Consider the following 22,016-nt stretch of genomic DNA (forward strand, 5'->3'; position numbering starts at 1 on the left):
CCCTGGTCCCTCACCATAGGGAGGGGTGCCCTGGTCCCTCACCATAGAGGGGGTTCCCTGGTCCCTCACTGTAGGGGGGTTACCTGTCCCTCACCATGGAGGGGGTTCCCTGGCCCCTCACCATAGGGGGGGTGCCCTGGTCCCTGACCCTAGGGGGGTGGTGCCATGGTCCTTCACCGTAGAGGGGATTCCCTGGTCCCTCACCGTAGGAGGGTGGTGCCGTGGTCCCTCACCCCAGAGGGGGGTGCCCTGGTCCCTCACCATAGGGGAGGTGACCTGTCCCTCACTGTAGGGGGGTGGTGCCCTGGTCCCTACCGTAGAGGGGGTGCACTGGTCCCTCAAGGTAGAGGAGGGTGCCCTGGTCCCTCACCGTAGAGGGGGTGCCCTGGTCCCTACCATAGAGGAGGGTGTGCTGGTCCCTACCATAGAGGGGGGTGCCCTGGTTCCTCACTGTAGAGGGGGGTGGGAACATGAGAAGGGGCCCAAATGAGGCTGTAGGTGCCAAGAGCTGAGCTGCGGTGATCGGCACCGCTCCCCTCCGCCTTTGCCTGGTGGTTCACTCAGTAACTGGATAAATGCTGGGTTCTCATGGCACAGTGGGGACGCCCCCTCATTTCCCTGATCAGCCATCACCCATGGGTGACAGCAGGTGGGGGAGCCACCTGCCTTGCTGACTAGGAGAGAGAGCACAAAGAGAAGGTGCGACTCTCAGCCCATGACACCCCTTCCCCCCACGCCCCCCACCTCTCAGGGGATAGGGTGCCGTAGGGTGTGGGAACCCACAATTCCAGGCTTGCTGGCCCCGTCATCTGTGCCTCGTCCATCCCTGGGCCCTGGGTTGTGCACGCTACCTGCACAGGGCAGGCCTGGAAGGACAGAGCCGGGGCAGAGGCCGGAGCGGGCTCCAGCAGCGGGGAGTCCCGGTCCCTGGTACAGGGAGTGTGCACTCAGAGAAGAGACGTGAGCTGTCCGGGCGCGTCTCTGGCCCACAGACTCCCTGCTGTGTTCCCCGGGCAGGGCCCACTTGGCTCTGGGTACCTTTCGACAGCACAGGCTGTGGCCTCATGGCTGACGGACGAGGAGTAGGTCTGCCACTCTCCCCTGGGCAGCTCTCGCACCTGCACGGTGAAGTAGCGGATGGGGGAGGCCCCGTCGCTGCCCGGAACCCACTGGAGCTGGAGACTGCGGGCGGTCACTTGGGCCTGCGGCACCAGGAGCTCTCTGGGGGGCGCTGGTCGCTCTGCAACCAAGAGAGAACAGACCAGGGCCGCGTGAGAAGATGTTTCTCCAGGAAGGCAGAGAACAGGGAGCTGATTCCCGGTCCCTCGGGCACCTGCGGCTGCCTGGCGGCCGATTCCGGACCTGCCCCCGCCCAGATCTGACTGGAGACCCTGGCTTTCTCTTGGTGTGGAGATAGACAGACAGGAGGGTGAGCCCACACGTGCTCCCCGACGACCACACGTCCGTTGGGCATCTCTGAGTGACAGCCCCCAGGCCCATGTGGGCTCTCCCTCCGGTCTCGGGCTCAGTGCATCTGTCATGCTGACTCCCTTCCCTGGAAGCCAACCCGAGCCTGAAACACAGACAGTGTCCCGCTCAGCTCCCGTGGGGGCTGTCAGTGCCGCTCTGTGCCCACAGCGCTGGAGCCTGGGAGTGCAGGGCGCAGGGGGCCAGGACCTGGCTCCTGAGCGTGGATCATTCCCGTTGTGTGTCTCCTCCCCCCATCAATTGCAGCGGAGAAACTCCACAGAGGGAGGAATAATTGTTTGTGTATCATGAAGATTATTGATCCTGTTAAGAATGTGTGGTGGGTAATAAAGCAGCAACCTGCGATGATGGTGGGAGGAGCCCTTCCCCCTGACGTGGTCGGCACTCCTCTGGGAGCACATGCTTGGCTGCCCGGTTCCTCCTCCCCAGAGCAATAGCCCTGCGTCCCCTCGCCAGCTGCAAGGACCACCCTCCTGGGCAAACTGGCAATGGGCAAACTCTGCTGGGGGTTCTGCGGGCCCTGGCGGAAATCCCCTAAGCTCTATGGGCCCCAGGCAGCTGGTGCAGGTGGTCGGGGTGCAGGCCAGGGTGTGCACATGCATCCCCCCAGCCCCATCAGCAGGAGCCCCGCTGTAGACCTGGGTGCCTCCTGAAGGGCACTCGAGTTAATGCTTCCACTTGGATTTGAGTCACGTCAAACCATTAGCAAACCTGTGTCTTTCCCTGTGCCTGAGAAAGTGCTGGATTTCCCTGTGGGGCTGCATCAACTCTGAGGGAGAAGGCAAGAGCCTTTGGGAGAGGCTCTCAGAGCCCCGAGCAGGTCCTGGAAAAGGGGGAGCCTGTGGACCTGGGCAGGAGGGGGTTCTCCTGGTGTCTGTCCTCTGTCTAGGGGCCCCCTGTACTGGGGGCCATAGGTTGGACAGTGCTGTGTGCCGACAGCCAGGGGCCCGAGTGTGCACAGCTATCTCTCCAACTGCTTCATGCTTTGGCATCTCTGGTAACTCCAAGGCTTCCATCCTCCAGCTAACAGCAGAGGTAACCGTTGGAGGAGGAGGAGGGGCTGTGCATGTGTCATCGTCCTTGGGGGACTGAGGCTCAGTGGCTGGGGTCGGGGGATTCATAGAGGGCTGAAGGGTTTGGCCTTCCCCTGGAAGGTGTGGAGCCCCCAGAATATCCAAAGCCACGGACAGGTGACGCCAGTGTCCCACCCCCCGTTGGCCATTGGAAGGGTCAGCCATGTGCCTGGGCTGAGCGGCCCTGTCCTGAGCAGCCACCGAGTGGCCGCTGGACCTTGTGGGGCATCAGCTTCCCTACCTGCTTGGCCTGCTTGTGTGGGAATTAGAGAGAGCAGTGGGCTGCAGTGCCTGGGACGTGGCCAGAGTGTGGCCAGAATGTGGCGAGGGCTCAGTGCATGTCAGCTTCCTTTGCCTTCTACCTTTTGCAGGTTTCGGATCGGCCCTGCGCATGGTTTTTCAAATACTCCGCCTCCCTTACACTGTCTGCTCTAGATCTAGATCACACAGGCCACAGGGACACTGGCTCAACCTCTGAGCACAGCCATGGCACCAGCTCTGCCCCCGGAGGTCTACGGACCGTGCTGGCCCTCGGTGCTTCCCAGGAGGCCACCACGTGGGCGCCAGGGCAGAGAGAGGGGGAGGGCCTTGCCTAAAGTCCCACAGCTCCAGAGCCTGGTGCCTGGGGACTCCTAGATGGGAGCTGGACAGGTCATCTCTCCGAGCAGACCCGCCTTCCTGTTCTCCTCTTTGCTGAGACATCCGGGCCTGACCCTGACCTCTGCACCTGGAGTGGGGGTGGCCCTGGGGAGGGAGCCCGCCGAGGCAGATAGATGTCAGAGTGAGGCTGCAGGGCACGTCAGGGGCTCACTGAGATGGAAACCCACAGCAGATCTCTGTGGGAAGAGGTGGCCTGGGGGGCCTGTGGAGGGTGTCCACGTCACTGGCCCACAGCTGCGTCCCCAGCAAAGGACTGCATCTGTCTGGGCCCCCACTTCCTCTGTAGAACGAGGCACACAGCGCTTTGCTCGCCACGCTCTGGTGAGGATAAACCAAGACAACGTATACTAGCCACCTCGCCAGTGCTTGGACAGAAGTGGCGTCCACAAAGGCAGATCTCCCGAGGACTGCCCGGTAGCAAATGTGTTTATTGAGCGCCTGCTCAGCTGGGCACGTGGTGGTGAACCGGTGTGTCCGGTGAACCGGACGCCAAGTGCCTGGCTTCAGGGAGCTGTCCTTCAACGCGGTGACTCAGAGCCACCCTGGGCCAGTTACACAATGGCTCTGGGAGCAGAGAGGGACATTCCTGCCTGTCCGGTAAATGCCAGGCTGTGTAGACGTGCGACGGTGCAGGGCCTGACCCGGGAAGCCGCGCGGCCAGCACGTTCGCGGCTCCCGTTCAGGCCCAGTTCTCCTCCCTGGAGCACCACGACAGTGGACTCGGCCCCGGGCCTTACCTCTCTTCTCAGTAGTGATGACGGTGGCCTCCAGAGGCTCCCCCCAGCCCTGCCTCGTCTTGGCCGATAGCCTGAAGATGTACGCGGACTCCGGGGCCAGCTCGGTGGCTGTGAACTGCCTCACCGTGGCGCCCACCTCCACCGTGGTGAACGTGTTAGGGCTGCTGCTGGCCAGGCGGTAGGCGATCTGGTACCCTGCGGGCAGGGCAGGAGGGCCATGCGTCAGTCATGTCACCCCCGCTCGGACCCCGCATTCCCGCCACCCCTCCACTTTGTTTCCCCGATGCCCTTCCTCCTGGGCCGGCATCTGAGAGGGGGCACAGCCGCGGTGATGGATGGAGCCTCTGAGTGCTGGGACCCATGACCCTCACTCCCCCTCATCCTGCCTGCCCCCAAGATGTGGAGACAGTTTCATCTTCCCCGTGGCTGCTGGAGCCGAGAGGACGTGGCTGGGAGGGCTCCCTGCTTTTTCTGTCCCTCTCACCCCTCCTGCCACCCGCCCTTCCCCTCACAGGGCCAAGGGCAGGGCGTCCTTCTAGGATGTTCCTCCAAGTGCGCCCTTCTCCTGTGGTTACACGTCCTTCCTCTTGGTCATTCTCCCCGTCGGCCTGCAGATCCCAGCCTTGGGAGTGGGAGCAAGTGCCGATGGGTCCGTTCCCTGCTGGCCGCCCCTCCCCTGCGCCCAGACCCCAGGCAACGCCAGTGTGGCCCCCGAGCTGGGGGCTCCCCTGCACATGATCCCCCTCCTGCTGAGGAAGCGGCGGGGTGCGCGTCATCATCAGCTCTTGGGGGGCTTCCGCGCTCTGAATGGCTCTCGAAGTTCCTTGATTATCAAGGGATTATGGTTGATCAGACGTTATTAATGACAGAGCCTCCCAAGCAGGCTGCGCCAAGACCCCCTTCGCCTGCTTCTGAAGAGGCAGTACCAACTGTCAGGCCCAGCCCGGGCCCCAGCACACGCGGCCTCCTCAGGGGCGTGGACAGCTGTGCTCCTGAACTGATTAAAGCCAGAGCCGGTGGCCCCCCCAAACATGGGTGAGAACCAACCTGCTCCGGGCAAACAAGGAGCTCCCGGGGCGGGGTGGGGGGTGGGCAGCAGAGCCGAACTCTGTCCTCCACCAGCTCAGCCTCCACTGGCCTCCTGGGGGTGGGATGGCCGCCCAGCAACAAGGCCTCAGGAACTCCACGCCGCCCGCCTGCCTCACTGGGCGAGATGCCTCCACTCCTTTGTTGTCCTTCCCACACCTTTTTCGGCTCCATTGGTGACCGAGCTTACGCGCATCTTCCCAGGTCCTGCACTTCGTCATCTGTCCAACCACACGAGGAGCCTCTCCGGTCGGCTGTATGTGAGGCCGGGGGGGATGGTTCCGTGCGCTCAGCATCAAGCCCCTGACCATGGCTGGTCACCGCCATCACCCCACAGACTGGGGGTGTGGCACGCCCTGCCCAGTCCACAACGATGGCTACTCACGGGTCTGTTGTCTGCTGGACTCTGAGTGGTTCCTTCTCTTCACCACGATGACCAGCTGTCCCCAGGCTACCAGGGGTGGCCCAGCTGGCCTCCAGCCTCTGGCTGGGGTCTCCTGCTAGATGCCTGTCCTTCCCCGTTCAGGGACCGACGACGGGCAGCCCGGAGAAAGCGGGCCGAGCTTCTCTGTACTCTCCCTCCCACCTTTCTTTCCCTCGCCCTGTTGTGGGTGGGGCGCCTGGAGTTTGGGTGCCAAGGGAAACTGGTGCCGAGCCTTCGGAGACTCCTGGGCACGTCACCGCCTGAGGGTGAGGACACTGTGGTCACTGTAGCCACCGCAAGGGGCTCTCCTGCTGACCTCCTGGCTCCCTGAGCCTTTACAACAGCCACAACAGGAAGCCTACGTATCCTCACGTGGCCATGAAGCCGTACAGCTTAGAGAGGGTAAGTGGTCTGCCTGAGGTGACACAGAAAGTAACCAGCAGAGCCGGGCCAGGAGCCCTGAGTCTGTCTCACTTTCTACTGAGTCATACTGTTCCTGTGAAAAGAGAACATCTGCCCCAATCTTCCAGCAAAGGGAGAGACCCCTTGCCAAAGCCTGGCTACTGGCGACCGCGCAGCCCAAGTGCCTGCAGCACGAGCATATTTCCAAAGGACAACAGCATGCGGGGCGTGACCAGCACGTGCTTTGGAAGCACACCTGCCTGGGTTGCGATCCAGGCTCTGGGAATTCTCTGCTGCGTGACTGTGACCCAGCAACGTGCCCCCTCTGGGTCTCTGTTAGGGAGTGCGAGGGGGCGGTGCAGCAGAGAGTGGCTCGTGGGGAGGGTGCTGGGCGCCGCGGGAGGGGAGGGGAGGTGCGCAGGGCCCCCCAGCGCCGCCAAGCCCCCACACACACTCACTCTGGGTTGTAACGTGATTACAGAAGAAGGACCATAGGCAGTTCTCCACCCTCTGAGGCTGCAGGACACAGCGTCCCCACCAGTCCCTCCGCCTGCCGCTCTGGACATCCTTTGTCACGCAGCCTCCAAGGAGTTTCATCCTCAGCACCTCTGGCCCTCACCCAGGCGCCTGCTGAGTCTGGCAGCTCTGGGGAAGGGTGCTGAGAGCCAGGCAGCGGGAGCCCAGGAACAGGACCCAGACAGACATGGGTCAGGCTCCTGCTCGGTCCCTTCAGAGCTGGGGATGGGACCTAGACGTGGAAGGGACACCCCGGGCCCGCCAGGCTGGTCCCGTTTGCTGTGCACTGTGCGCTCTGCACTGAGCTGGGCACAGAGCCAACATCGAGTGCGGCCCCTCCACACGTGTCACCTGACAGCGCTGTGTCCTAGGGCAGGGACTGCGCTTTTAGGGCCCGTGTCTCTGGCCAGCTGCCTTCTGGCCGAAACAGGGTCTCTTGTCCTGAAATTCACATTCATCTTGGAAAACTCCTAGCCTTAAGCTGCCTTTTTTCTTTTTTTTAATGAAGGCATTAAAATGTTCTATTGCAATGTTTTGTCATTACTCTGTGAATTGTTTTATACTCACATGGCTCACAAATAACACGAGAATGTAAGGAACTAGTTTAAAGAGGTCTCCTCCCACCCAGGCCCCGGCTTCTTGGGTGTCTTTCTGGGAAGCATTGGAGATCACGGGGCCGCTAAGGCAACCACGAAGACACGCTTGTCCTTGCCTGCATGTGCACGCAGTGTGCACGCATCCTGCCCCGCACTGGGTTCTCCTTGGTAGCACCTCTCGGTCGGTATTCGCTCTGTCACATGTCTGGTCCTTCCCAAGTCTCACCATCTGTTTGTGGCCCTTCTCATACTCATGCCTGAGAGTCACGACGTCCTTGCCCCTGATGGTCATGATTTCCACCAGGTGCTCAAGCCCTAATTGTTCCTATACCACCCACAGCCCCGGCCCTGGGAATGGGGGTGAAGTCAGCATACTTCCTCCTCTGCCTCGTCGGTCACACATGGTTGATTGCTCAGAGTATTGCTGTTATTTCTCTTCCGGTTTGTGTCTTTGACACCCCCCCGCAGCCATGAAAGTTCTGTCAAAAGATGCTCTTAAAGCACCTCTACCCTCAGGATTACCCCCCTCCGGCTGTGTTGAGTCATGTTATTATTTTTATGTTGTCAAGATTTGCAGCGGGATTGCGGAGGACTAGTGATGCCCATTCAGCAAATTTAAAGTGGCGCATGGTCTAGATCAAAGCTTGGGTGGAAGCCATCTGCTGTCCCAAGGCACTGTTGCCCGCATGGGGATGCACTCCATATACAGAGGCTGAAGCGAGCCTCATGTAGGACCGGGGTCAGCCAGGGACCTTGGTGGCAACCCTTTCCTCCCCCCAACCGTGGGGAGGGGGGTCAGTCTGTGCCCAGAAAAAAAAGCAACAGACCAATGCCATTAACATATGCATATCCCTAAAGTAGAGAAAGAAGATAAGGAAGGATATTTTGTAAAGACAAACTGACAGAGCACAGAGACCACACTGACAGACATAGACATTACCCACAAGAACAGGAGCAAACAACATTTTTAAAACCTCAAGAATGAGGTGTGACCCAGTGTCAGTGAGTTCAGCCATCTGAATATCGCTCCTAGTGATGAAGAGATACCAACCCTCCTCAAAGAAAGAGCCTGACTTTGCACCAGAAGAGGGCTGATGTACGTAGGCCTGGGGCTTGGGCCCTGGCTACATGCACACGGGATTTCTGGGTAGGAGGAGCTAAACAGGTTTTATCTTCACGGTGTGAGAACACATGCCTATAGCTGAGAGAGAAAGGAGATGCAGGAGCCACCTGCCGGCACACACTCCCCCAGCATCCGGAGCGGGCAGACACCTGGCCATGTGTGTGCACATCTTAGGAGACGTCCCAGCGCCCCTGGAGCCCAAGACTGCATCCTGCAGGCCCCTCCTCCGTACTCAACACTTCGGCTGCCGGGAGGCCCTAAGCCAAGCTTCAACCCCAACCCCAAGGCAACTCTCAGCTTCTCTTTTCCAGCCACTGAAGCAGAGTAGCTTAGGCCACCCCCAAATATGCCATTTTCACATATTGATTATTTTGGATTAAAATTACTTAAGCAGCGGCCAGTGCCAGAGGGACACTCTGACCCTCCTCTGTCCCCTTGGAAGCAGGAAATCAGTCCCCCTTGCTGCATCAGGAGGGAGAGAGGCAGCCTTGTAGCCAACCATGGGCAGTAACCCTGTTACTTCCCTAGTTTACCGCCCCAAGCCAAACCCCTCGTCTTGCCAATTCGTCATCAATTTACTGTTTCTTTGACTCAAAGGCATTAAAAACAGGCTGCGTTGGTCACTTTTGAGCCTCCAATCTTTGGGGCTCCTGTACATATAAAATTAAATTTGTTTTCCTCCTGTTCATCTGTCTTATGTGAACTTAATTCTTGGACCAGCTGTAGAACCCAGGAGGGAAAAGGGAGACGCTCTCACCCCCACACTATGAATCAAGAAAATGACTTGCCCCCACCTATTAGAGCCTCTGCATTTCAGGCACAGGGCATATGTCTGTTTTACCCCTAGGGCCAGGAAGGGGGCACAGTGAGCAGGGGACAGAGCTGCGCCTTCAGTGTGGGAGCCCTATTCTGCCCAGGAGGACCTGCTGCTTCCCCAGCTCCTTCTTGCTCTAAAACGGTAGAATTCTGATGATCTGAAGAAAAGAGAGACAAGTGGAAAATAATCTGGTCGCTCTACAGGACATTTGCAAGGTGACTAAGGGACTGGGAGAGACCGCAAGGCATTTGGGAACGGGGGGTGGGGGGGACGCATCCGAGCGCTAGGGGGTCGACGCTAGCACAGCAGAGAGGGAGGAACGCCGAGGCCAGGGTTCCTCTGGAGAGGATGAGTGGTTTCGGAGAGTGGACAGAAAAACGGGGGTTGTCTGGAAGAGGCTTGGGGCACCTGCATCAGGAATAAGGTCCAGGCAGTGGGTTCCAGGCCCCTGCAGCAGGGGCTGGAGTCAGGCTCCCGCTAGGTGTGGGATGTGCACGACAACCTGCGAGGGGCAGCCCCCCACCGGACCCTGCCCAGCCAATGCCAGAGCCCTCGGCCGTTAGAGCCCAGAGCACCAAGGAGGGGTAGAGCCTACGCCAGGATGGGAGGTGGCCCGAGGCTCCAGGGCCTCTGAATGTCACATCCCATGGGCCGCCGTGGGCCACCACTGGCCACGCTGGCCAGGAGAGGAGGATGGAGCCAGCTACTCAGGGCAGGTGCTAGAGATGCTGGGGGGCAGGTGCTGGGGGGGAGTCTCTGCCCACACAGGATACTTTCTGTTCTATGGATGTTGCTGCCTGAGCCCTGAGGGGCGCAGTCGACTCCAAGACAGCCCAGAGCAAAGAGTTTTCTCGGGAGGTGAGCCCAGGAGACAGAGGAAGCTGGTAGACGGTGCGAGTAAGGAGCTGCCCTGCTGGGCCAAGGCTCTGCCCACTGGGGTGGTGGGGGTGGCAGGGGCTGTGGTGGCGTCCCCCCAGCCCCCAGCAGTTATGGGCTGGGGGTTGCTGCTGGGCACTCCCCCAGGAGCCTGGCCCCAGGGCAGAGAGTGCCCTCCGGCACGGCACACTGCCGGCCCCTCGGACGCTGTGGGCTGGGCCGTGGGGGGCAGTGCCGGGGCCCCACGGGCTGACCGCGCACACGGCACCTGCCACCATCCTGAGGTCACTGTTCCTATCTTAGGAACGGCTTTTGGTCATCATTTTCCTATGCATATGAACTTGAAACCAAACTGATTTTACTCCAAGTGCAGGCTTTTCATTCGTGTCTTCTTACTACATCTCAAAAGCGTCCTTCTTGTCCTTCAGAAATGTGAGTTTTGATCGGCTGTAATATTGCATGCATAGACCTGCCCCTCGAGGCGCCACCAGCACTGAGCAGGAAGGGGGCTGTTTGCAGCGGGATTGTCCCGGGCTCCTCCGCCCCCGCGGCACGGAGACCACGAGGCCTGCTTCCTAAAGCCACGGCGCCGACTCTGAAGCCACACATGGAACAGCAAGGCACGGCGTCGTGCGTGCGCAACTGTGGGAAACCTGGCTTATCATCTCTGCCTCTGCTCTAGCTCCCACACGAGCCACTGGGAGAAAGTCCCTCAGCCCGTGGGTATGTTCGTGCCTTCCTCTTATCCGTCCTAAACTCAGGGTGATCTCCTCCAGTCCCCATTCTGTGGTCCGGTGAATGGAAAGACGGCCACCTCAAATGTCCTTACAACGCCCTAGCCTCAACGGGCAGGAGAGGAGAGCCTTTTCTTGTGCACAAATGGCAAAAGGAAGTAGCTGAGTACCCATTCTTGCATTTGTAGGGAATAACGGGAGATAGTGTTGAGGGAAAAGAGCATTTTGGTGGAAAAGGCTAGTTATGTAATTATAGCTCGAGCGCGATCAGAAACATTAGCATGCTGGATGTCAGAGGTGCAAGGGCAGAAGGCTGCGCTGGGTGTTAGGAAAGAATGGGCAAGTCGAATCAATAGTAGGAGGAAAACACAGCCCAAGTGAAGTTTGATTTGTAAGCTTATGGGTGAATTATGATAATACAGGCAGGCATTCGGGGTCAAGGCCAAGTATGAGCCGCATTGATCCAGGGTGAAGACTGAAACTACGCAGTCTCTGAACACGCCCAGAAGATGGAAAAAAACAACGGGCATCTAGAAAATGAGAATTGGGGAAGGGCGTGTGTTTCAAGCCTGACACCACTTCTAGAATCTTTAGCTGTGTGAGATCCAGGAGGAGGTTCTAAGGTGCTGCTGTTGGTGGGAGCCTCCTGGCGGGGGGTGATTCCTGAGGGGTGGTGGGTCTCAGCTGCCTCGCTCAGATGGGGTGACTGTAGACTGGCACTCAGAGCCCTCTGGGGGAGCTGCGTCTGGTGCGTTGGGTGGTTGCAGGCCTCTTGCAGGCTGTGTGCTTCCCGTACAAGTGAAAGGCACCCATCTGAGAATCGCCTGTTCGGTGATACATCCCTAGGGCCTGATGCTCGGGGGCCCGAAGCCAAAGCCTCCAGTGGGGCATGGTGCTGTTGACCCCCTCGGTAGCCCCTGTGGGTGGATGTGAGTAGTGAAGGCCCTGTCAGCACCCACAACTTGTTCCAGAGAGCCCACGGCAGCAGAATGGCCCCGGAGGAGCCCAGCCCAGGCACGATGTGGCTTGTTGGTCTTACAGCTTATCTGTGTGAGGGTGGCGGCAGACAAATGCAACAGTGGATCAAAACTCTGTAATTGCAAACAGGGATTATATTCACTCGCACTCCCAATTCTCAGCAGAGTCTTTGCACACACTTCTGTAATAAGCTAAGGGTAAATGTTAGGCCCTCGGTAGGCAGTTGGAAGTGGGGGGAGGCTCTGGTGTGTGTGGCCGGGCAGCCCCGCGTGGGTTTAAGGAGCACATGCATCACGTTAGCTTGGTAGCATTTAAGGGAGTGCAGAGTCGTCATCGAGGGAGGGAGGGTGACCGTGCTCAGGTGGCTCCTGCCGCATCCCCCAAAGGCAGGCGCTAAATGCTAAAAGCTCTCCACAGTAAAATATTTACGCAAGTAAGCAAGTGTTTTTCCCTGTGGGCGCCTGGTGGTGTTTCGTGCTGTTAATCTTTTTTCGAAATGCAATAACATGTTTTGATATAGATTACAAAGCACGGGCTGCAGAGGTGTTTATAAACTCAGAAGGCCGCGCTGCCCAAGTGGGAGCATTGATTCAAGGTCTCTGGGTGGGAAGCCAGTCTTGCAAAAAAGATGTCTCCCTTTCTCTCCCACGAACACCGGCCTGAATCTTTAGAAACTGTTTTCTCATCCTTCCTACAGCATCTGCAATTTGGTGTGCTAGCTGCAATAATACCCAGGTGACAGGTTACCCAGACATTTGCTACCATTATAACTAAAGGCCATTACAACAAAAGATGCTCAGATGTGGTGTTTTTCTGCATTACAGGTAGACATAGCACTGTTTTACTTTCCGTCTGCTTTGCCGCGGTTGGAATGCTCGAAGTATTTAAATACTGCCCTCTCCTTACTTGGATTTTTGTGATTTTTAGTGACCCCTCCCACCCCCAGGAACTACAGATCAAAACCCAAATTTGAAACTCGGTTTCCCTTAGGAGCATCTTATAACCTGGCTCCAACCTGCCTTTCCTGGTTCTTCTCCCTGTCTTGTCCATGTGAAACCGCTGCTGGGGAGCACCAGCTAGATGCTGGCACCAGGCAAAGACTTGGGCGTCAAGAAAAAAATCTCTGGTCCAGGAGACACAATAAAATACGAAACAGCCATGCATTTGAGCAAACATTCGTTGAGTGCTTACCACGTGGTGGGCGTTGTGCTAAGGTCCTCATGCACAACTCAGTCAACACTATGAGGGAGTATGAGTGTTATTCCCATTTGAGGAATAGGGAAACCGAGGCACAGAAAGGCTCAGTGACATGCCTAAATTCACCAGGCTGGGCTGCTGAGTCTGCAAGCTTGCCCACGCTGCCTTCAGACTGTCCGGAGTGTGGTGCTTAAAACTCAGGGGAGAGTAGAGCAGGCAGGCAGGGATTCATGAGTTTATCCTGCCACCGATGGCCGTGGGGATGTGGGGGAGGGTGAATCACGCCGCCTGGGGGCATGAAGTCGGGAAACTTCCTGAGAACAGTGGGCTGAGTCAGATCCTGAGATCAGGTGGCTGTTCAGCCTTTCCTCTTGCTGTGTCTCGCCCTCTGCAGCCCAAAGAGGCAGAGCCTGTTGACCCTCCCGTGTGCCCCAGTCCTGCCACCGCGTCCCGAGTGGTGCCCAGGGAGTGATGCGGCTGCAAGTCCAGAGTGGGAAGAGAGGCCACCACTCAGAGTGAGGACGGGAGGGAGTCACAGCGACCCTGAGAGGGGCCAGGTGCACGCTGACCCTGGCCTACAGGGCCAGTGTGCAGGGAACAGCCCCTGCTTCCCCACTGTGGAAACAGCAGGAGATGGGAAGACACACAAGTTTCAAGTCTACGTGAAAGTCCTTGGGACCAAAAATAAAAGGGGAACTTTTGCAACATCTATGACAGTGAATATTGTTAATGATCATGTCGGGTGGTGTTTCCTGGGCTAAGTTGTCCGGACCCCGTGTCACGGCACTAACACCAGCAGAGCCAGGCCTCCAACTCAGACTCGGATTTTGGGCTCAGGTCTCTCAGCCACTTGGTACTTGGATGCCGCCAAGGTGTAAGGCATGTGAAAGCCCGTAAGGAAGGGGTGAGTCCCCAAGAGAAAAATGGCCAAAGGACGTGTTACGGGCTGAACTGCATCCCCCAAGTTGCCATGTTCAGTCCTAGTCCTGAGCACCTCCAGTGTGACTGTATTTGGGGAGAGGGTCTTTACAGAGGGGTTAAGGTAAAATGAAGTTCTGGAGGGGGGGCCCTGATCCAGTGGGACTGGTGCCCGTACAAAAGGAGATCAGGACAGAGATATGCACAGAGGGACGACCAGGTGAGGGAGGGCATGGGGAGGCCAAGGAGAGAGGCCACTGGACATACCAGCCCTGCCCACACCTAGATCTCACACCTCCAGCCTCTGGAGTTGACAGAAAATAGATTCCTATTGTTTAGGCCACGTGCTGTGTGGTTCCCTATGGCAGCCCCAGCAAACTAGTACAGAACATAAACTGGAAATTCCCAAGACGAAAAAATAAATTATGGCTAGTAAACTTTGAAAATGTCCCCTTCATATAAATATTCTATTTTATGTATCAAACTGGCCAAGATTTAAAAAAAAAAAAACCATTAATGTCGATGCTGGTGAAGGTGGGGTGACATGGGCATTGCTATCAGGAGAGCTGACTGACACAGCGTTCCTGGAGGGAGAGTGTGACAAGTAGGTGAAGAACTCTGGAAATGTTCTACACCTTCTCCCAGTTATTCTGCTTCCAGGCCTGCATCCTGAGGAGATCATCAGAAACGCTGTGAAGATTCACCTCTAAGGACATCAGTCACATCGTTATTTCTGACTGTACAATTTGGGAGATCATCTATATTTTTAAAAATTTTCAATTATAATGTATTTGCATTTAAACAGTACATTATTGGGATGAACCTGGTCGTACCTTGGGCGTCCAAACAGTACTGAAGTATACAGAGAGAGTCTGCTTTCAGCAATGCGATAAACCAGATGTCCTGAAAAATCTTCTTGTTAAGACATCCAAAACAAATTAATATGGTATCAAGAAAAGAAAACCTAAGTGCATGGTTGAATCAGCAAGCAAGAAGGAGAAATTATAGAGATTGAAAAGGAAGTAGGAACAATGAGTTGAGATGAAGCCCAGGGCAGCCCAGGGATGGGAGCAGCCGACAGACCTGCAAGGCTGGGCATGCTCATCTGGCATTGGGGAACCCTTCTGCACATGCACCAGGAGGCGAGCACCAGGATGCTGGAAACGCTGCAAACGTCCTGGTCGGGTGTGTGCAAAAACGGACAGTGAGGGTGTGTATGTAGGAAAGATTCATGACGTGGGAAGAGAAGAGCCAACTCGCAGAAAAACACGCGACAAGAGTTTGTATGAAATCTAAAAACATGCAGCACTAATATTAGATTTTTAGGCTTAAATTTAACTCTAGGAAAGTCATACAGAAAACTGAAGGAGAGATAAACACAAAATCCCTTGGGGGGCCTGGTGGGCTGTCCATCCTAGACGGGTCGGCAGGGACACGTGCGGGTCACCACTGCTAAACATACATGCAGTTAAACAAAGAGGCTCCCTTTTAAGTAGGAAATATTTTATAATTAAAATATTAGAAAAATGATTAGAAGAAAAAATATTAACATTATCTTTGGGCGGTAGAATTGTGGGTGATTCTCATTTTCTTCCTTTTGTTTGAATTTTGTTTTTTAAATTTATAGTGAATGTGTTATTTTTATCTTATGATTGTCCTTCTTGATTATAAATCTTTCAAACATACAGAAAATACTGGGAATAATATGGATGGAACACCCAAGTATTCATCGCACCAACTGAACAAATCTTGAGATTTTGCCAAATTTGACTGTTTTTGTTTTTTTCATATAAGAGAGATGAAGCAGAAAAAGTTGAGGCCGTCCTGTGGCCCCACCGGATCCTCTTCTTCAGAGGCAACTCGGGGTGTCTTCCTGTCCGTGAGTGCACACTTTCACATGTGGACCGTAAATGATAATAATAACGCTCATAAAGGTTTCAATGTACAGAAACATTCTCACGCTGTGTGTATTCTCCTGCAACTTGTTTTTCCCCGGAATGGATGCTTGTAAGATTTCCTCATGTTGACTCGTGTAGATCTTGGTCATTCCTTTAACTGCTGTCATGTTTTCTGCTGCATGAAGAGCCCACAATACACCTCTCTGGCACCTGATGGATGGACACTCGGGTGTCCTGTTATCAAACGCCATGTGGCAGGAGCATCCCGTGTGTGTCCCCTTGGGTAGAGGTGTGAGAACTCCAGGCTTAAGGCCCGACGGGAAGGTCCTCTGGGATGCAGAGGACAGACGTGCTCCCCTCGCCCAGACATTCCAGATCATTCTCCAGGAGCCTATGTGTGTGTGTTTGCCCACGTTGCCATCTCTCCTGGGTAGTATCTGACTTTCTAGGGCTCCAAAGCTGAATGATGTAAATGCTAACCCATCGTGGTCTGAATTCTCTGTTGACGGTGGTTTTTCAATCAGACGTACAAATGTTAGAGATGTCCCTCAAAGTGAGTGATGAGATTTTACCTTTGGACAGTGAGACTCGTGTGATGACAGTGGGCACAACCAGGCGGGGACGGCCGTGGAGGAAGCTTGTAGGCGGAGGTGACATCGAATGTGACTTCAGAAGCACAGAAGGGGCAAAGGACCAGCAAGCACAGTGGGCTGGCCCTGGCTGAGGCCAGAACCTCCCCATATTCGCGAGGAGGACCCAGGATGAGTAGTTCAAAGCCATGGCTATGAAATCAGAGTGCATGTCCAGCTATGGTAAGAGAGAATCACATGTGACACCCTCACTTGCCTCCCATCCCTCTCCCGTGGGGTCCTCCTGGCGGGATGATTCCTGTCGGCCCAGGATGGCTACGGTGAGCATGGAGGTGGGCACAGAATCTGCACCAGCTGCAGTACCGGGGCAGAGGGCAGAGGCCATGGGGGGGGGGGCGGCAGGAGCAGGGGCTGCCAGGCCCGGGGTGGGTGGGGATGGGGCCTCCCTCCTCAGCAGACCGGGGACACTCTGCTTTTTGGAGACTCCGGGTACTGTGACAGGTCAGAATTCACATTTTGTGCTCCAGAGAGGTTTCCTGTCTCATGGCAAGCTGGGGATGCCCCCTGGGTCATCAGATGTTTAGCCCGCTCGGTCCAGAAGAGACAGCCGGGCGCGGTGCTGAGGGGCTCTGGGAAACCTCTGGCCCAGCCATATGCTCCGTAGACCATCTCCCGCCCCAGGTCTGGAGCACAAGGCACGGGGCCTAACATGTGTCTGCGATCCTGTCTCATCCGGATGGGACCTGGAATACACACTTCACCAGCAGCTTCTTCTGTGGCTCATTGTGGTTTTTAAGTAGCAAGAACCGGCAGTTCCGAAGGTCGCTCAATTCAGAAATACTGTACTCTTAGCAAAGTACCCCACCCAGCAACTCCAGGAATCGCACGAGGAAGAAGGGCCAGACTGAGGAGGGCCCCAACCTTGCAGCAGACGATGTCGCTGTGCCCCAGGCTCCGACCTCCCCAGGTTCGTGGAAGAACTCAAAAACGATTTGCCTCTCTTTCTAGTTATTACCTAAAAGGCAAACCTGATTATGTCACTTTGCAGCTCAAAGTCCTGGGGTGACTCCCTATTGCCCTCAGCAGAGAGTTTTTTTTAAAAAAAAGTTTTTTAATGAAGTGAAACTCTTTTTCAAACCAAATATTAGAATCCTAACGTCAGAGGCAGGTGTAAGTGGTGAATTTTACTACCTGTCTGTAAGCTCAGGTTTATAATCTTCCTGTAAACCATCCCATGCACAAGCTAACACATGTGGGGGTCCGTTGCAAGTCTGGATTAGGGTAACACCCTATCAAATGCTGGCCTGGGTCTGGAGAATAGATCGAACTTGGGGTCCTGGCCGTTAGATGCCTGATTTCAGCATCTGGGCCCCCGGGCACTCCCTGTATGGCAGAGCCAGCCATCCCCAGCCGTCTCCGGCCGGGCCCCAGCCCACATCTCCAGGCTGGGGTCCGTCTATACTCCCACAGGCATGAGGCATCCATCTGGCTGAGTGGACGCCCCTCCTCCCTTCCTCCAGGACTCGAGAGGCCACTCATCGGCAAGATCCAGCTCCCTCAGCCCGGGTGACCTGCTCGTGGGGCATCTCGTGAACCGTTATTAGTCACCTATCACGTTGCATTGTCCTTGGGCCTCTCCCCGACGGTGCTGTGAGCCACTCACATCCTGAGGACGGGCGCATCTTCTCTCCTTACTGCCCACCATGCACGCAATGCCGTGCATAGGGGAGGCCCTGAATTTGTCATGGTGAAAGGGTGACTAAATAAGGGAACCAATGATTTTTTTTTTTTAAATAAAACTTGCCGCCTTTGGGTAACTAAGAAAAATTAAGGCTTTTCGTCAATGCTAATCAGAGATGCCCCCTTGAACGAAACGTTAAAAGTAAACAATTTCCCAGGGACCCAAGGCACACAATTCACTCTGGAAACTTCTTAAAAGGATGAGGTGAAGGCCCTGCAGCCAAGGATGTTTCCCGGAACTTGGGAGCAAAGCCTGGGTCTCTGGTTCCCATGAAAAACGAGGCTGCTTCTTCCCAGATGCCCATGGAAACAGCTTGGTTATTTCAGAGCTGAAGGAAGGGCCAGTTACAGATGGTTTTGTTGTGAATCACCAACAAATGGAAGAAATTCTGGGTTAACAAAATGTAAATTTCAATCTGCAAAGAAACCTCAGCACACAGTTCACAAGATAGTAGAGGGTCCAACATTTCTCAGCGCAGAAAAGACAGGGCTGTGGCAGGCAGGATTTTTTTTGTTTTGTTTTTGTTCAACCTCTTTGACATGTAATAAAAACAGATGAAATCAATGTAATTGCTATTTCCCCTTGAGCTATGATCTCTTTAATCACGGCCGCTTCCTTACCCAGAATGATGCCGTTGGGTTCCTCTGGCGGCTGCCACACGATCCGCACGGACGTGAGTCTCACTTCTGGGAACACAAGCCTCACTGGCGGGCCTGGGGCTGGAGGGAGGAGAGGAAACCTGTGAGCCAGGTGCCACTATGGTGTTATGGGGGAACATGACGAGGTTACATAGGACTCTGTGGACTGGCCGAGCATTTGTGACCACGGGTGACTCTGTTCATGGACCAGACACTCAAGGCCTTGAATGACTTTTGGAATCTAGCTGGCTCCGTGTGGCCCCCTAATGATGTTGAGAAAACACCTCATTTAGAATCCAGCTCATCTGCTTTTCCAACTTCCAGAAGCGGTGCTCACAAACCGTGCTGGGAGCCCATGAGTGCAAGGGGCGTGAGGCTGCAAGCACATCAAGCCCGAGGTCAAGATTCCACCAATCTGGGCTGAATCCTACTGGGGGCTTGACACCTACCAGCCGGTGTTAGGTAAATCAGACGGCCTAAAGTCCCTCCCCACTGACAAAGTGACATGTTTACAATGAATGATTTTTCTCGTATGCACTGTCTTAGGAAATGAAGAGTTGATGCGCACAAATGCACAGAATAATTCTGTGTGGTGTGGCGCCATTGCCTACCAGCGTCATAGCCCTCGTAGATATATTTACTTAAATGGGTAGGCAAGTGAGTGTCAGAACCTCTGGTTGGAACTTAATGGATTCCCAGATAAGAGGCAATGGGCTCGGAACAACAAATAGGATGATGTGTGTTACAGTCATTCCAGGGCCACTGAATTCTGCCTCTGGCTATTAAGCGGAGAACAGTATTTAAAATTTTAAATCTGTGTTTAAATAAATCTGTGACCCTTGCGTTTGGTAACATAACTGTAAGGAGGCTACAGGCTCGCATGCCAGGACCAACTGCACAAATATGCAAATTTCGACGGCAGCCTTATGTGGCCTTCGTCCCCTGCGCCGTCCCCGTGGCTGATCATCTGGATCACACTGAAATGAGGGAGTGGAGAGCATGCTTCTACTCGCACTGTGGGAGAAGAAGGAAAAGCATTCTGTGACTTCCAGTCTCTACTTGTGATTGGCTGAGGCTGGAGGTCCGTTTGTGTAACCCGGGCCGTCATGGCTTCGCATAGTTCTGCAAACAACCTCGAGGCCACTGTCCCCCGTCAGGTCCCAGCCCCCCGAAGCTCTGCATCCAGGAAAGGACAGTGTACAGTGTTCCTAACTCTCCTCGACTGAAGCCCAGTGCTGGTGCCGTCTCGCAGCAGAACACAGAGAACCGGTCCGCTCAGCAGCCGGAGCACCGTGGGGGCTAACTGAATGACTTCCGCAGACGTGTATCAGGAAATCTACAGTTCTTCCATTTCTGCGAGAAGTTTCTGATCCCTAAGGTGGGTGTGTGTGGGGTGGGGAGAGCAGTATTTTCCCCCAGAATGTACACCCCCTCCCCTACTATTTGCTATAGTCCGTGTAACAAAAATGTAAGAAGAGATAACCTTTAAGTGTTTGACATCTGCAAAGTGGAAAACCATATTTGCTGATGATTTAGACTTCCGTAAAAACAGAGCCGTGAAGAGGTGCTTGTTATTCCGGCCTGGAGGCACGAGTGTGGGGAGTCCGGGAGCCGGTGGAGCCCGCCGCACTCCATGTAGGAACTTCTAGGGACCTCTTGGCGTGCAGACCACGGGAGCGGGCGCACCACAGAAATCGAGGCACCCAGCCTGGGAGTGGGGCTCTTAACCCGACCTGTGTGGATGCCGCCAGCCGGAGCAGCCGGATGTTTTCTGGCCCCCACCCACCCGGCCTTTACTGCACTGCCTCTCGCAGAGTTATGACCAAAATGTGCAGAGGCTCCTGATTAGGCTGTAAAAATTCACTCCGGGCTGAAATTGGCCATATAAACGCTCAGTGGCTGAAAAGCAATTCTGTTTTGTTTTCCTCAACCAAAAAAGGGGGGGGGAAAGGGTTTGAGAATTAAGTGAAAAATGACAACCGTCCAGGCTGTTTGGGCTGTTCAGGCACACCATTACCGTACCGTCGTCCTTGGTCCGCTCCAGGATGAGGGGAAAGCTGGGGACTCCATTGCCGATGCGGGTGAACGCCAGCACCTGGAGCTCGTACAGCACGAACTTCCGAAGACCGGCCAGGAGCGCCGACTGCGTGTGGTTCCCTCGCACGACGTGACTGCAGGGCTCGGGGTCCAGGTCTTTGGCCCGGAACAGAATCTGGAGTGTCAGCACACAAGCACGCGCGGTCATGGGGATGCAGGGTGCCAGGAAGGGGCCCTCTCAACCACACGGCACGGACCAGCCAGCTGTGGTTTCTCCCCCACAACCGTTGTGTTTGAGGCTTGCAGATCTAGTTTCCATACGCTATGGTACTTCGGGGGGAAAATGCACTCTAGAGCAGAAGAGGACCTGGAGTTATGACCCAGCCCGTGGCTGGGGGAGCTACCCTTGAGCCATGAATGACAAGATCTGAGGCACAAACAGTAGCCACACTGACCACGCCCACTAGAACGAGGACTCGGTCACAAACGCAGACATTATGCTTCCTACAGAAGGAGCCAGCGCCCCGCTCGGTTTCCCAGCTTCTTGGGAAATTGGGCTCCTGCCTCAGGAGAGTTGCTGTGAGCCACCAGAAGCCCAGGCCGCGGTCCCCCTGGGCTCCATGCTGCTGCCCACGCACAGACACAGCACCCTGGGAGGCTCCCCTCCACAGCCCTGCCTGCGCCTGCCTGTTTGCTCAGTCCTCACTCACAGCTCACCCTTCCCAAACCAGTCCCTTAGTCGGGGACCCAGAGACCATAAAAGATGGCGGTCCTCAGGGAGGAGCTTGGACACAGCAGGGCAAGCTCTCTTCTCTGGGACCCAGGTATGTGGTGTGGAGTTCTGGTCACTGCACCTGCCCAGTGAGATCATCACATCCAACGGGGCCTGAGGGAGCAATCTGAATGCCCAGAACAGGTGGGGAAAACCAGAGACTAGGGATCGAACCCACAGAAAGCCTGGGGCTCCCATGCCCGAAGGCTGTGCAGGGTGTAGCAGACGGGGGTGGCCCTGCTGGTCACATCCAGGAAAATCCATCCCGCTGCTGGGGGTAGGTGATGGAACACAAGCACAGGTGGGTAAGTGTAGGTAAGACTGAACCCAGCAAGGGCTCCTGGAGAGGCAGGAAGGCGCTTGCCCCCTCCTGCTGCTGCCATCGTCCCAGACTGCTCAGGATGCTGGCGTGCCTGCGAGCGTGCAGGTAGCCAAGAACACCAACTCGGCACGCGCTGGGAGCAAAGAGTATCTTACAAAACCAAACCCCCTTCCTTCTCAAACCAGCCTCAGAGCCAGCCACCATGATCACTCGTGTTGTGCAAGCCAGGAAGCAGAGGCTTGAGTTTAAGTAGCCGGCTCCTAGCCGTGCCTTGTTTGTGCCTGTGTTAGGAGGTTGTACCCAGGCCTTGTCCCCAGATGGGAATGAAGTTTAGAGGAGACAACAGGTGTGAACATCACAACACAGGCTGGTGTTGCAGGTCTGGATGACGTT

At 55.6% G+C, this 22,016-nt stretch overlaps 1 protein-coding gene across 3 annotated transcripts in view; it reads right to left on the reverse strand.

The window, feature by feature from the left end:
• Window positions 1-22,016, reverse strand: part of SDK1 (sidekick cell adhesion molecule 1) — an 893,742-nt gene that overhangs the window by 83,960 nt on the left and 787,766 nt on the right. For all 3 annotated transcript variants that reach the window (XM_073886319.1, XM_073886318.1, XM_073886320.1), the window contains 4 exons: window positions 20,515-20,704; window positions 18,475-18,573; window positions 3,959-4,153; window positions 1,039-1,240 (listed from right to left, as the gene is read on the reverse strand). In XM_073886319.1, the coding sequence (XP_073742420.1) occupies window positions 1,039-1,240; window positions 3,959-4,153; window positions 18,475-18,573; window positions 20,515-20,704 (686 nt within the window). The remainder of the gene's footprint in view (window positions 1-1,038; window positions 1,241-3,958; window positions 4,154-18,474; window positions 18,574-20,514; window positions 20,705-22,016) is intronic.

The sequence above is a fragment of the Callorhinus ursinus genome, unplaced genomic scaffold (genome assembly GCF_003265705.2).
Source record: "Callorhinus ursinus isolate GAN/ISIS: 27379988/994484 unplaced genomic scaffold, GSC_fseal_2.0 scaffold70, whole genome shotgun sequence".
In the NCBI taxonomy this organism is placed as follows: domain Eukaryota; kingdom Metazoa; phylum Chordata; class Mammalia; order Carnivora; family Otariidae; genus Callorhinus; species Callorhinus ursinus.